The sequence below is a fragment of the Musa acuminata genome, chromosome BXJ1-10 (assembly GCF_036884655.1).
Source record: "Musa acuminata AAA Group cultivar baxijiao chromosome BXJ1-10, Cavendish_Baxijiao_AAA, whole genome shotgun sequence".
NCBI lineage: Eukaryota > Viridiplantae > Streptophyta > Magnoliopsida > Zingiberales > Musaceae > Musa > Musa acuminata.
The window spans coordinates 20,901,429-20,913,045 of NC_088336.1; the positions used below are offsets into that span (position 1 = coordinate 20,901,429).

Sequence of the window (11,617 nt, forward strand, 5' to 3'; positions counted from 1 at the left end):
ATACCTTAATTTTAGAAGAATAAATACAAAATTCAATTATTTTCGAGGAACCCAAATTGAGTATTTGTCATTGTGTTTCATGATTGCTCATATATTGGACAGTGTGATTAAATTGGCACACATAAACCCTCCAAAACCAGTGATATTTTCATGTTCACCCTCCCAAACTAATGAATTGCTATTATATCTCTAAATTGCCATATATTATTATTAAAAGATCGATATTTATATAACTCATTATTAATTTTAGTAATTAATACTTATTATTAGATGAAAATACTTTAATTAATTTAAACTTAAATATTTTGCATCATATAGTAATTAGTTCTATCGATGGTAAGTAAAAATCTTAATAATTATCGCAGGATTTTAGATTTAAATTATAATTTCGTTATTTATTTTTAAAATAAAAAAAATTAATGAGTCGATTCAGTTCAGTACATGCCATTCAAATTTGAAAATGACGAGCTTCCTAATCCTAAATGTGCACATTTAGCTTAATCTCGGAAAAGTATAAGAATGTGTATCACATGCACAGAGACAAAGTGATAATTTTCTATCGCCACAAGTGTCAAAGAATAATGCCATAAATCCCAATCGTTGCAGGAGACATCCCCTGTCTCAAACCAACAGGGAATAAGATTACTACCGCATAAGCAGCGGCCTCAAGGAGGAAGCTGTTTCACGGTGGTGGGACCCGTTGTGCTCTGTGAGAGATCTTCACTGTTCCCCGCCTTTATCGAGACAGCTGATCACACCCTGAAGAGGCGCACGAAGGAAGCTAAATGTTATGTTTAATATATATATATATATATATATTAAAAATCTTAGTAAAAAGGGACATATTGGTTTGCTCGAATTGTAAGGGCAAATATGTTATGTTTTTCTATATACATAAATAAATAAATAAATAAATAATTAGAACATCTTCGCCGTCTCTTAATATATCAAAACGACCACGAGCGGCTTAGTTTTTGACCGAAAAGAGAAGAGGGAAGGAAGAAACCTGAAGCATTTTCCTTCTTTCTTCGTCTCCATCTGTCTCCTCTCCTTCTCCTCCTCCTCCTCCTCCTCCTCCTTCTGATCCTGTGTCTTTGATTTCTGTAATTAACTCTTTTGAGATTTCCGTGTAAGGTAATATAACGATATTGTGGAAAAGGTAAGAGTGGAAGATCATGGAGAGGGTCTTCTCCGTGGAGGAGATTCCTGATCCTTTCTGGCCCGGCACGGATCTGCCGGCTGCGAACGGAGGCGGTGGGATGAATCGGAGCGCCTCGGAGTGGTACTTCGAGAAGTTCCTGGAGGTGGCGGAGGAGAAGGTCGCCGCCCCTGGCCTTCCCAATCCCAACCCCAACCCTAACCCTGATAGTGGTGGCGATGTGAGGGAGGACGGGGGAAGAGCGGGGGCGAGCGAGACGACGGCGGCGAAGGTCGAGGGGAACGCCACCACCACCACCGTCCTACCGTCCGAACCGCCGCCGGCCGGGGTCGATCCCGTGGCTTACGCCGCGATGCTAAAGCAGAAACTGGATATGTACTGCGCCGCCGTCGCCATGTCGCGGGTACACGCCATGCCCTGTTTGATATCTTAAATGCTTGACTTGTTTAATTTTTTTTCCCTCGAAGGGGGATCAAAATTATAACTTAATGGAAATAAGATGCGTGCTTAAGGTTGGCTCTTTCTGTTGGTGGAACTTGTTCCTATTCTTGTTTATCTTCATAAATTATTTTTCCGTGACTATATTGCCCTCTTGATTCGCAGTAAAGCCCTCTCTTTTTTCTTAGTTCTTTCCTAGCAAACATTTGAAGTTCAAATGAGACTTAAGTGCCATTTCGTCCTTGTGGTCTAGTCCTCAACTTGCTAATAACAGCTGTATACAATGGGAGATTTTGAGCTTTGTAAAAGTCAAGCTTTCATGATTTTTTTGAAATAAAAATAAAATTTATAAATCAATTTGCAATGATTTGAGTGAGAATAGAAATTTGAAGGTCTCAGAATTTTAATTACTTTTGATCTAGTTTCTTAAGCATTTAATGTGAAACTTGATTTGTATTCCCTTTGGACTGTCCCGTGAGGTTTCTGTATAAGAATCCGCAGTTTATATAGATTTGGGCCCCTTTTGGTTATATATTGTGAATCAATCAAAGAATGCTCAACTGTGTCTCTTGAGGATTTTGGATGGGATCATATGTGTTTTGGCTAAGCAAAAGTACTTAGCTTGGCATCTCTTTAATATATTTTATAATGGTTTCTTAGCAGCACAATAGCATCATTCTATTCAAAGGGATAAGGTTGTAATGGCTGAGATTTCATCACAAACGAGATGAATCATCACATAGGGAAAGACAAACAAATCTTATAAAAGGGATATCGAACTAGAACTCAGGCATACATGATAGGTAATTGTTGACTTAAAGGTTCTTTGCAAGAATGAACAATCTGCCTCTAATAAGATGTCATGAAAAATACAATAGGGTATTTGTAATTAAGATGCATTGGGAATGGGAGAAAACCTGGACCAATGAAAGAAGCCCTGATGGATTGTTTCCATTCGGGCATGCTTGGAGAAGAGAATATAATCAGAGAACCCATTTGCTTTCTATTCCTTTAAAAAAATATTTTATATGACTTTTTATCACTATGAAGAGAATGTAGGCCTGAAAAATATCATAATAAACAATTAGTATGTTTCCTCCAAGGTGGATATGTTACCCTAATTTGTAACAAAAATATCCCTTTTTTACTAGCTTTTGTACAAATTACAATTACCCCAATTTTCTTCTGTTCATGATTTTCCTAGGTTTGTCAAATCCTAGTCATATTAAATCTTTCATTGCAGCTTTTTGTTAAAGATTTAATCACCACTTATTTTTGAATTTCAGAGCTGAAACATTTTGCCATTAAATAATGTTCAACCCTTACAAGCCAGTACCTTTTCTGAGTCTGGGCAAACTTATTTCTTCCTCAACTTTTTTGAGTGTGAAAATTGGCGAGGTCAAATCTAGTTCCACATCTTATTTGTTGATGAGATCACATCTATTCCCACATCTTTGAGAGTGGGAGAATCAAGGTCCTGTAAAGAGGTAAAGACTACTCTCTCAGAGGCACCTTTCAGGGATCATAGTGGAATAGCAAAACCATGCAGGATCCATCTCAAAATGGATACAACCTTGTGCTCCACTCAGTCCAAGTCAGCAATGACCTGGTGATGGACCTCTTAAGATGGTGGCTCATGTGAGTTCGTGAGGCTTGTCATGCCCTTATTGAGGGACTTTGATAAAACTACATTTAGTGCCACATTGATTAGATATTTAAGCATTTTTAGTGATAATCTGGAGAGGATAGTTCCTTGCGAGTGAGAGTGTTTGCACTGGTGATGGTCTAGTGATGGACATCATCAGATGATAGTCCATGTAGGTTTAATAGACCTATGACTCTTCACCTTATACTTTTGATGCAAGTGTATTTAGTTTCAAATTAGTTAGAGAGTTAGAGAGGCCTTCACAAAAGTGAAGGTCATTCCTTTCCTCAAGGTGCCTATTAGGGTTCATCCCCAAGAATAAAGTAGAGCAGATAAGCCCGAGTTTGTGATGGCTTGATGATGAATCTCATTGATGTCATAAGGCACTTGCTTGAGAAATTGAACTGAAGCCCACCATGGAGTTGATGCTCCATTCTAGGTTCTTTTAAGTTTTTTCTTGTTGGCTTCTTTATTGCTTCCCATTTTCTCTAATGTTTACCTGTATCACCTTTTGTTTTTGTAAATGTTACAATGCCCAAACCTGTACTTGATGTAAAATGTGTCAACTCTTAATAGTTCAACCAAAATTCAGTGGAACTATTTTCTGAATTTTAGAAAAGATTTTTTTTACTTTCAATTTTTTGTTTTTCTCTCATCTTGATTTACCAAAAAGTTAACACCCACAAAAGTCTTGAACTATACTCAAACTGCTGAAGTTGAAACTCCTAGGACCATGCTGAAACTATAATCAAAACTACTAAAATCAAACCATGAGCCTAGTTTCAATCAGCAAAGCTAGGGACAACTGCTTAATGTGACTTACCTTGATGTTGCTAGAAATGATTACTACTTAAATATTTTCCATAGAATTTATGATAATAGTACGACCAATTGAGGTTCTTACAAACATAGAAAGCTACAATCGTGCAAGAGTACTTATCTCCTCTTTTCTTCCTCAATTGTTTGGTTGTGTAGTTGTCTTTGGCAAGGTTTGCCTTTTCGGGTATCAGACCCGTTTCGGCAATCTATTGGAATGGTACATGCCGGTTTGTACTAGTGCATTGGTACACAGTATGTTGGTGCATACTCGTGTTTTGATGAGGAAGAAAAAGAGGGTGAAGAGAAGGGGCAGTGGAGGAACAGAGGAGAAAGAAGGAGAAAGGAAGGAAGAAGAATTGGAGAAGTGTTGTAGTGGCAGTGTACCTGGGAAGCAGTGACAGCATCGAAGCGGAAGTGGCAGCGGCAAAGAGGCGAAGAGGCAGCGCCGCATCGCAGTGGCAAAGTGGCATCGTATGTGAGAAGTGGGCTTGCGTTTGTGAGCCATAATTTTTTTATCTTTTTTAATGTTGAAATAGACTGAGGCCACCATATTTTGATTTTTTTTACTATTTTAATCAGACCGTCTGAAATGGGAGTGGTCCGCATGAAACACGAGCCCTATTTTTTTTCTTTTAATACTGAAATGGACTGGGGCCCACCACATTTTGATTTTTTTTATTTTAATCAGACTGTCTGAAATGGGAGTGGTCCGTTATCGGTTCACACCCAGACCGGTACATACTGCCCGTACCATACTGTTTCATGTGGTACAGCAATCACTGGTCTTTGGTTCCTATTGTTGCCTTAAGATTTATCATCAAAACCACCTTTTTTCAATGCTCCAATTTTTGCTGCCATAGGTTAGTTTTTATTTTGCAAATATTGTTTGAAGTACTATCTGTTGTCTAAGTATCTTTCCTGTTATATTCATTTGGAAAAAAAATTCAGCTACAGATTTGTATCTCAATGATATTTAAATATTCATATAATTTTATTTTTTAAAACTAGTTTTCTCAATTTTATAGGGTTCTAGTGTAAATCCTCAAGAGTCTGCTTCTATAGCTGACACCAGTTCACCTGCTTCCGATGCTTCACAGCAGGGATCTCAAGCACCTGGGAAAGGTATGCTATATGTTACTGTTGCTTTTAGATTGTTTAGTATCTGCAATTGTTACAAATATTATCATGTTACATGTCTTTGAAGTTAAAATTTTCTCGAGTTGTGCTTAATGATAATATGCAATTTCTACAAAAAATTGCTATAAAAGCTGACTAATAGAAGCACCAGTAGAGCAATAAAATCATATAATTCTCATGTATAACATCTTTCTGGTACCTTGGATTAATTTTCTAAATAGTATAATTATTTAGAAAGTAATCCTTATCATGATAATTCATTGACCTATGTGAAGAATTTTAGAAGATGCTTTGAAGTCTTAGTTTATCAGACTAACGGAGGGATGGAGTAGAGAAGTAATCAGATGGCTTCTGTATTGTTTGAAGTGTATTCGTATCTGAACCCAGAGGGCTGGAGTTGCAGAAATTACCTAATACCTTCTTTTTTTTGCAATTTCACATTCTATAATTCATGTGACTAATGTGGTTAGTTATGAAATTGATATCTTAATACAATAAGTTTGGAATTTAAAATTGGATACGATAAATAATAACTCCATCTCTGACATTGTTCCTTTTTTCTTTTCAGTTCTATTATCTGTTAAGTAGACATGTTTACATGTGAGATACGATTGCACTCTAAAAGTACAATTGTTGTCTTACCAAATATATCGGCCATATTGGTTGCATAGCTCCATCATGTGACTTGGGATGCCTTTGTTTGCTACTTTTGCATTTACTGTTGCATGATTAGGAAATGGTTCCAAGGTGCAAGATAAGGCAGGTGGTGCAACAAGTGGATTTCCAGCTTTACCTGTTATGCAGAATTCAGGTGTTCAAGGGAGGCCAGCAACTAGTGGATCCTCAAGAGAGTACTCGGATGAAGATGAAGCTGATGGGGAAGCAGAAACTAGGGAAAATATGGACCCTACTGATGTCAAACGTTTAAGGAGGTAAAATGAAAGCATTATAGTTCAGTCAACACTCCTATTATATGTTGCTATTTAGATAGTAAACCGTCAGTGTTCTGAAACTTGCTTTTCATTATACAACTGTATTAATTGGGTTGTCTCAGACCTGTAAGTTATAAGAGGAGAGGCATAAGCCTAAAGGGCAAGCTTCCGGTGTGTTTAGGCTGACATAGTTAAAGGGACTTGACGTGATATGACTGAGCTGGAACGGATTCATGTGGCATTGAGAACTTGCAACTGGTGCATAAGCTCATATATCTAATGCTCCTTGGTTGCCAAAGTGATGCTAGTTTTACATACATTAGTCATACAGTTAAAAAGTCTCCCTTAGAAACGTTGAGTTCATATTAAATTTGTCAACTTAGTGTCTTTTATTTTGGCTACTTGTGGGCAGAGAATTGTTTACACTTGTTATTGTCAATAGGTAAATTATTTTTCATTGATTATTTATTCATGTACCCAAACACCTCCAAGGCAACGCACTCAACATGGTAGGCTTCAATCATGAAGATGTTTCATGATCAGACTAATGATTTTATTTTCTTTGTTTGACATGATTGATGCACAACCAAGTTATTGCAACTCCACAACATAAAAGCAGAAAAGAAAAAAGAGAAAGAAAATATAGTGCAGTAAAATAAGAAAAACAGATGAAAATCTCAGGAAAGACAACATAGGATATATTTCAGGAAGTCACCATTAAATTATTTTGTAGTATGCATTTGCCACATTGATCCCTCTCTATAGACCACCAGTCTGTTCTAGGATAATTTGTTGGAACTGGAACTTGCAGATAATGTCTTGTTAAATTTGACAGACAGCACTCCCTTCAAATAAACTTTCTATGATAACTAAGCATCTTCTTCTGGCTAAACAAAAATGTTATAAGATTTGTAGCTTATTATCTAAATAATACTATAAAGATAACAAAGAATATATGAAACCAAAGATAAACTACCTCGAGACTTCAATTATCTTTGAACTGTATCATAGTTGATAATGAGAGGCTTGCTAGGTGCTGTTGTTTGTGTGATTTAACCCATTTAAGCAGTTCTTTTATGGAGACCACTGTGTTGGATTCTCTGAATAGCAATAGAACCTAGAAAGAGAGCAGTTTTGTTAGACACTCTCTATCCTCTGTTCTCTCTCTAGCATGTTCTTGAGATCATATCTGATTTTCTGATATGATTTTCTTTGGCTTGATCAACTTTTCTAAGTTCGGCTGCAACCTTTTGGCAAAATATCTATCTTTTTTCTGTTTGTTTCCTTGAATCTTCTCATATAATCACTAGTGTGCTCAGCCTGCGGAATTGAAGTTTTTCCTTGTCATACCCAGTTACTCGGACATCATTTTCATGATATTGCTGTCTTCTTCTGTTACTTCTATCATAAAGAAAGTTTAACTTTAGAAATTCATGACTAGCTGATTATGGTTCTGATTGAAAACTTTTTTTGAGATCATTCCACTTTGCATGCAACGGAAGGAACACATATTTCAAATGCTTAATAGAAGTCATTATTTGGTAAACTTGTTGGATACTTTTAAACATGGTTCGCATTATCGGTCTATACCAGTGTATCGATCAGCTGTCAGTATGGTACGCACTGAGTTGTACCGAGCATACCGACACATGATACACTAGGGTGTATTGATGTACCACCCATTCCAGTCCTCTGTCGGACCAGTACATATTGCTCGTATCGAGTGATACGCTTTGGTATGTCAAACTTTGCTTTTAAATGTGTGTGAGATATTTCGAAACACACTAAGACATCTAAACCATCTACATTTATTTGTTAATATTAATTATATACATACACATGTTATTTTTATAAGAATTCATGTCATATTGAATATTTGCAATATGTAGGTAACTTGACTTATGTCTTGATGCTTTGTATGTTTTTGGTACTTCCGTGAATGTTTTCCATTTATGTAAATGCTTGGTGTGCTTCTCATAAATCACTTATAAGGTTATTGTAGATTATTTAGATACATTTCAAACTATAGATTATAACATATATTAGAGAAAGCTGTTGTGTTAACTTTTGTGTCCGTTGCATCTTAATTTTATAAGGTTTGTCAGCTATCCGTATCATGTCATATCGTAGTCCATATCCATATCCATGTTTCATAGGCATCAACATTTAAGGTTATCTGTGTGAAATTCCATTAATTCTCTGTCATATCTTTTATATATATATATATATATATATATATATATATATATATATCTTCAAACATAGTGTATCAAATCTTATAAATGAACACTGAATTTTCCAGATGTAATTGACTATGCCTTTATTAAATATTATTGTTTGTAGAGAAGTGTTTGAATCATACTTGGCCACTGTGCCATGTTGAGGAAAGCTAATGTTTAAACCCAAACGCTTTTTTCCTTCTGAAATGAGATGCAATTTTGCTAATTTGTCTTCATGTTTGTTCAAAAATATTCCTGCACTTATTTGGTACTGTTTTTATTTTGGAATTCATAGGTTGTGGGATTATCTCCATGCAATCTGTTCCACATTTTGTTTAACTGGAAGACAGATAAATTCTAGGGTTGTTGGATCAACTATATGCTGTAAAGGCCCTACCCATCTGGTCTTTCTGCTGCTCATTTTTCTTTCTCATTCTCAGGATGATCTCAAACCGAGAATCAGCAAGACGCTCGAGAAGGAGAAAGCAAGCACATTTGAGTGAGCTTGAAGCACAGGTATCCTCTTGTTGATCGTTTTCCTTTTATTTTTAGATGGCAATGGAGTCCTTTAAGGCTTTTTTTGACATAATTTGGAATAGGTTGCACAGTTAAGGGTTGAGAACTCTTCACTGTTAAAGCGACTTGCTGATATCAATCAGAAGTACAATGAAGCTGCTGTCGACAATAGGGTACTCAAAGCAGATGTGGAGACTTTAAGAGCTAAGGTAATAGATCTCTCACTCGCTAATGTATCATCTTCCTCTAGAATTTGCAAGTATTCTTTCAAGGTTGCTTTGTTTTAAACTGCAAATGCATCGATAATATGCGTCTTGTGGTACCTGCTCTAAGATAATTATGCACTCTTTCACACTCTTGAGGGAAAGTTATTCAGCCTTTTATGATATTCTATTCAATGAGAAAGTCAATTTGCTGGAGTCTGACAGAGTGTAAGCAAAAGCAACATAGTAGTGTCAGAAGACTTTCTAACGAGGGGAATAAGTTGATACAAAGTAACAACTGAGGTGCCCCTAATATGTTATGTTTTCTTCCCTGTACATAATTGCCGTGGATGTTTGGTAGCTGTACATCTGAGCATGTTTCTTTGGATTAATAACATAAATGTAATGTTTGTCAACTGATTTTCAAAGCTCCTCCAGAAGCCTTTGCTTTCCTCCTTTTGGTGCCATTAATTGCTATTGGATATTCTTCATGTTCTCGGTCTTGTTATTCAGGTATGTTTAATCTTGCGAGAAAACATTTTTCATTTCTTGTGACGAGAAACAATAATTGGTTAACATTGCTTGGAACAAACGGGATGATCTTATCAAGAGGAGCCAAAGCAAATACTTGATATTTCCCACTGAATGGGCTAACTGCACATGAACAGTCTAGGAAAGATGACATGGTAATCCATCCGCCTTCTGAACCACCCCTTAACTGACTAGTTTAAATGTATAGCTTGTTTGGTTGTGAAGACTGACAGTAGGGGTACAATGGACATAAGTCAGAAAGCCTCTGTTCATATAGAATGTTGATCTGTAATGTTTCCCACCAACCTTTTCAGTAGGTAATAATTGTATCACACTTGGAAGACACATTTCACTTGGAAAGATAAGATGGGAAAATGCTGTGAAGGAGAATGTTTTTTGTTCTCACACCACTGGCAGTGCTTGTGAAGCAATGTCTTGCAAATTGTTCAACCATTGTTGCTACCTAAGAACAAGCTTCAACTGATGATTACTGGTCACCTTTTCTTGTTATCATAAAACTAGTAATATTTTGTGACCCTGTATAGATACTGCTTCAAAGCACCAGGATGGTGTGGTTATCATTCTGTTTCTGTTTCTTTTTCGTTTTTTGTGGGAACAAATCAATTAAAAGCCTTTTTGTGCAAGTCATTAAGCAATGAACAATTGAAGAGGTATCAGTTGCTCTCATTGGAAAGAGATCACAATTAGTTCCTTAGACTTTCTTGATAAATGACAGATCTTGGCATGCTCTGATATTAAAACTTGATCAAGTTAATGCTTCTGATCTTGTTCGTATATTCAGGTGAAGATGGCTGAGGACAGTGTAAAGCAGTTAACTGGCATAAATCCTTTGAACCCAACCATATCCGACATGTCAGCACGCAGCATACCCTTCTCTGGGAGCCCATCTGATGCATCTGATGCTTCTGTTCCGATCCATGATGACAAGGAACATTTTTTCCAGGCACAGACACATGACAGGAGGATGAACCCCTGCCTTCCAGAGATTGCTTCGGTTACCCCAGTTGATGTTGTCCATGGTGCTGTAGCTGGAGGAAAGATGGGAAGAACAGCCTCGATGCAACGAGTGGCCAGCCTTGAGCACCTTCAGAAAAAGATCTGCGGGGGTGGACAAAACTCTTGCATTTCTGCACAGTGGGATTCTACATGGGATCCCGAATCCTCTGTCAACAACAAGCAGAACCAGGCATAAGAGAAAAACTGGAACTGACATAGGGCTGGTGTTATTGACTCGTGTTCATTCAGGGATTTTTCTTCTTGTTTTGGATTCTGCAGCTCATGTCACAGTGCCTTTGACTTTTTTTATTGATATTTGTTCATTAAGTCAATCATTTGTTTTATATACATTATTTAGCTAAGATCGCAAGTCTTGGTATCACGGTGAGATTGACACAAGTGACTGGGACGATAGCTAGAATTTACTTCCATTTATGTATTGGTTTTACTCCAATTTGTAAGTGATGAATCCAGTTTGTTACAAGGAAAAAGTGAAGCTACATTCTTCAATTATTGTGGAACTAATTAGTGGGCTTTCTCTTGTTGTATGACAGTTCAAAAGGACCAGTCTTTCACATTCACCTGTTGTTTGTAAATTGTAGTGTGGCCGATCTGAGAGTTTCATATTAACATTCTCCAAACATTTTGTTCATCCGTTCAAACCATGACTGCCTATTCAATTGACTTGCAATTATCTAGTAATTTATTTTTGAGCGTTTTTGACTGCATCATCCAAATTTATTGCGAGTGACAAGCAGAAATCAAGTGGCTCTATCCTCAGTTGAAGGTCTTTGGCAATTTATTTTTTGGTGGCATTCATGATGATACTATTTTGTTATCTGGATGGGTGACAACTTATGTACTATTCCTATATGGAAGGTGCATTTTGAGGAGACATACGGACTATTGTTTAGATATGATTCTATTTTTGCTGATGGTGAAGCATTGAAATGAGTCCATAAACCACAAGGAACACCGATCATGAAACAAGTATGTTATTT

The 11,617-nt window shown here is 36.8% G+C and overlaps 1 protein-coding gene across 1 annotated transcript; it reads left to right on the top strand.

Moving 5' to 3' along the window:
- The first annotated feature begins 1,005 nt into the window (after positions 1-1,005).
- Positions 1,006-11,126, top strand: LOC135595438 (bZIP transcription factor RISBZ2-like). Its single transcript, XM_065086336.1, has 6 exons — positions 1,006-1,562; positions 5,087-5,183; positions 5,932-6,130; positions 8,790-8,865; positions 8,949-9,074; positions 10,402-11,126. Exons 1-6 carry the CDS (start codon positions 1,176-1,178, stop codon positions 10,810-10,812), a joined length of 1,296 nt encoding a protein of 431 aa, XP_064942408.1. The 5' UTR covers positions 1,006-1,175; the 3' UTR covers positions 10,813-11,126.
- Positions 11,127-11,617: the final 491 nt, after the last annotated feature.

What these genes read in the sequence shown, in the direction of transcription:
- LOC135595438 (XM_065086336.1), top strand. Translation starts at nt 1,176, where the DNA reads ATGGAGAGGGTCTTCTCCGTGGAGGAGATTCCTGATCCTTTCTGGCCC. An exon ending in CCGCCGTCGCCATGTCGCGG is followed by an intron (nt 1,563 to 5,086) that starts GTACACGCCATG and finishes TCAATTTTATAG; the next exon opens with GGTTCTAGTGTAAATCCTCA. An exon ending in ATCTCAAGCACCTGGGAAAG is followed by an intron (nt 5,184 to 5,931) that starts GTATGCTATATG and finishes TTGCATGATTAG; the next exon opens with GAAATGGTTCCAAGGTGCAA.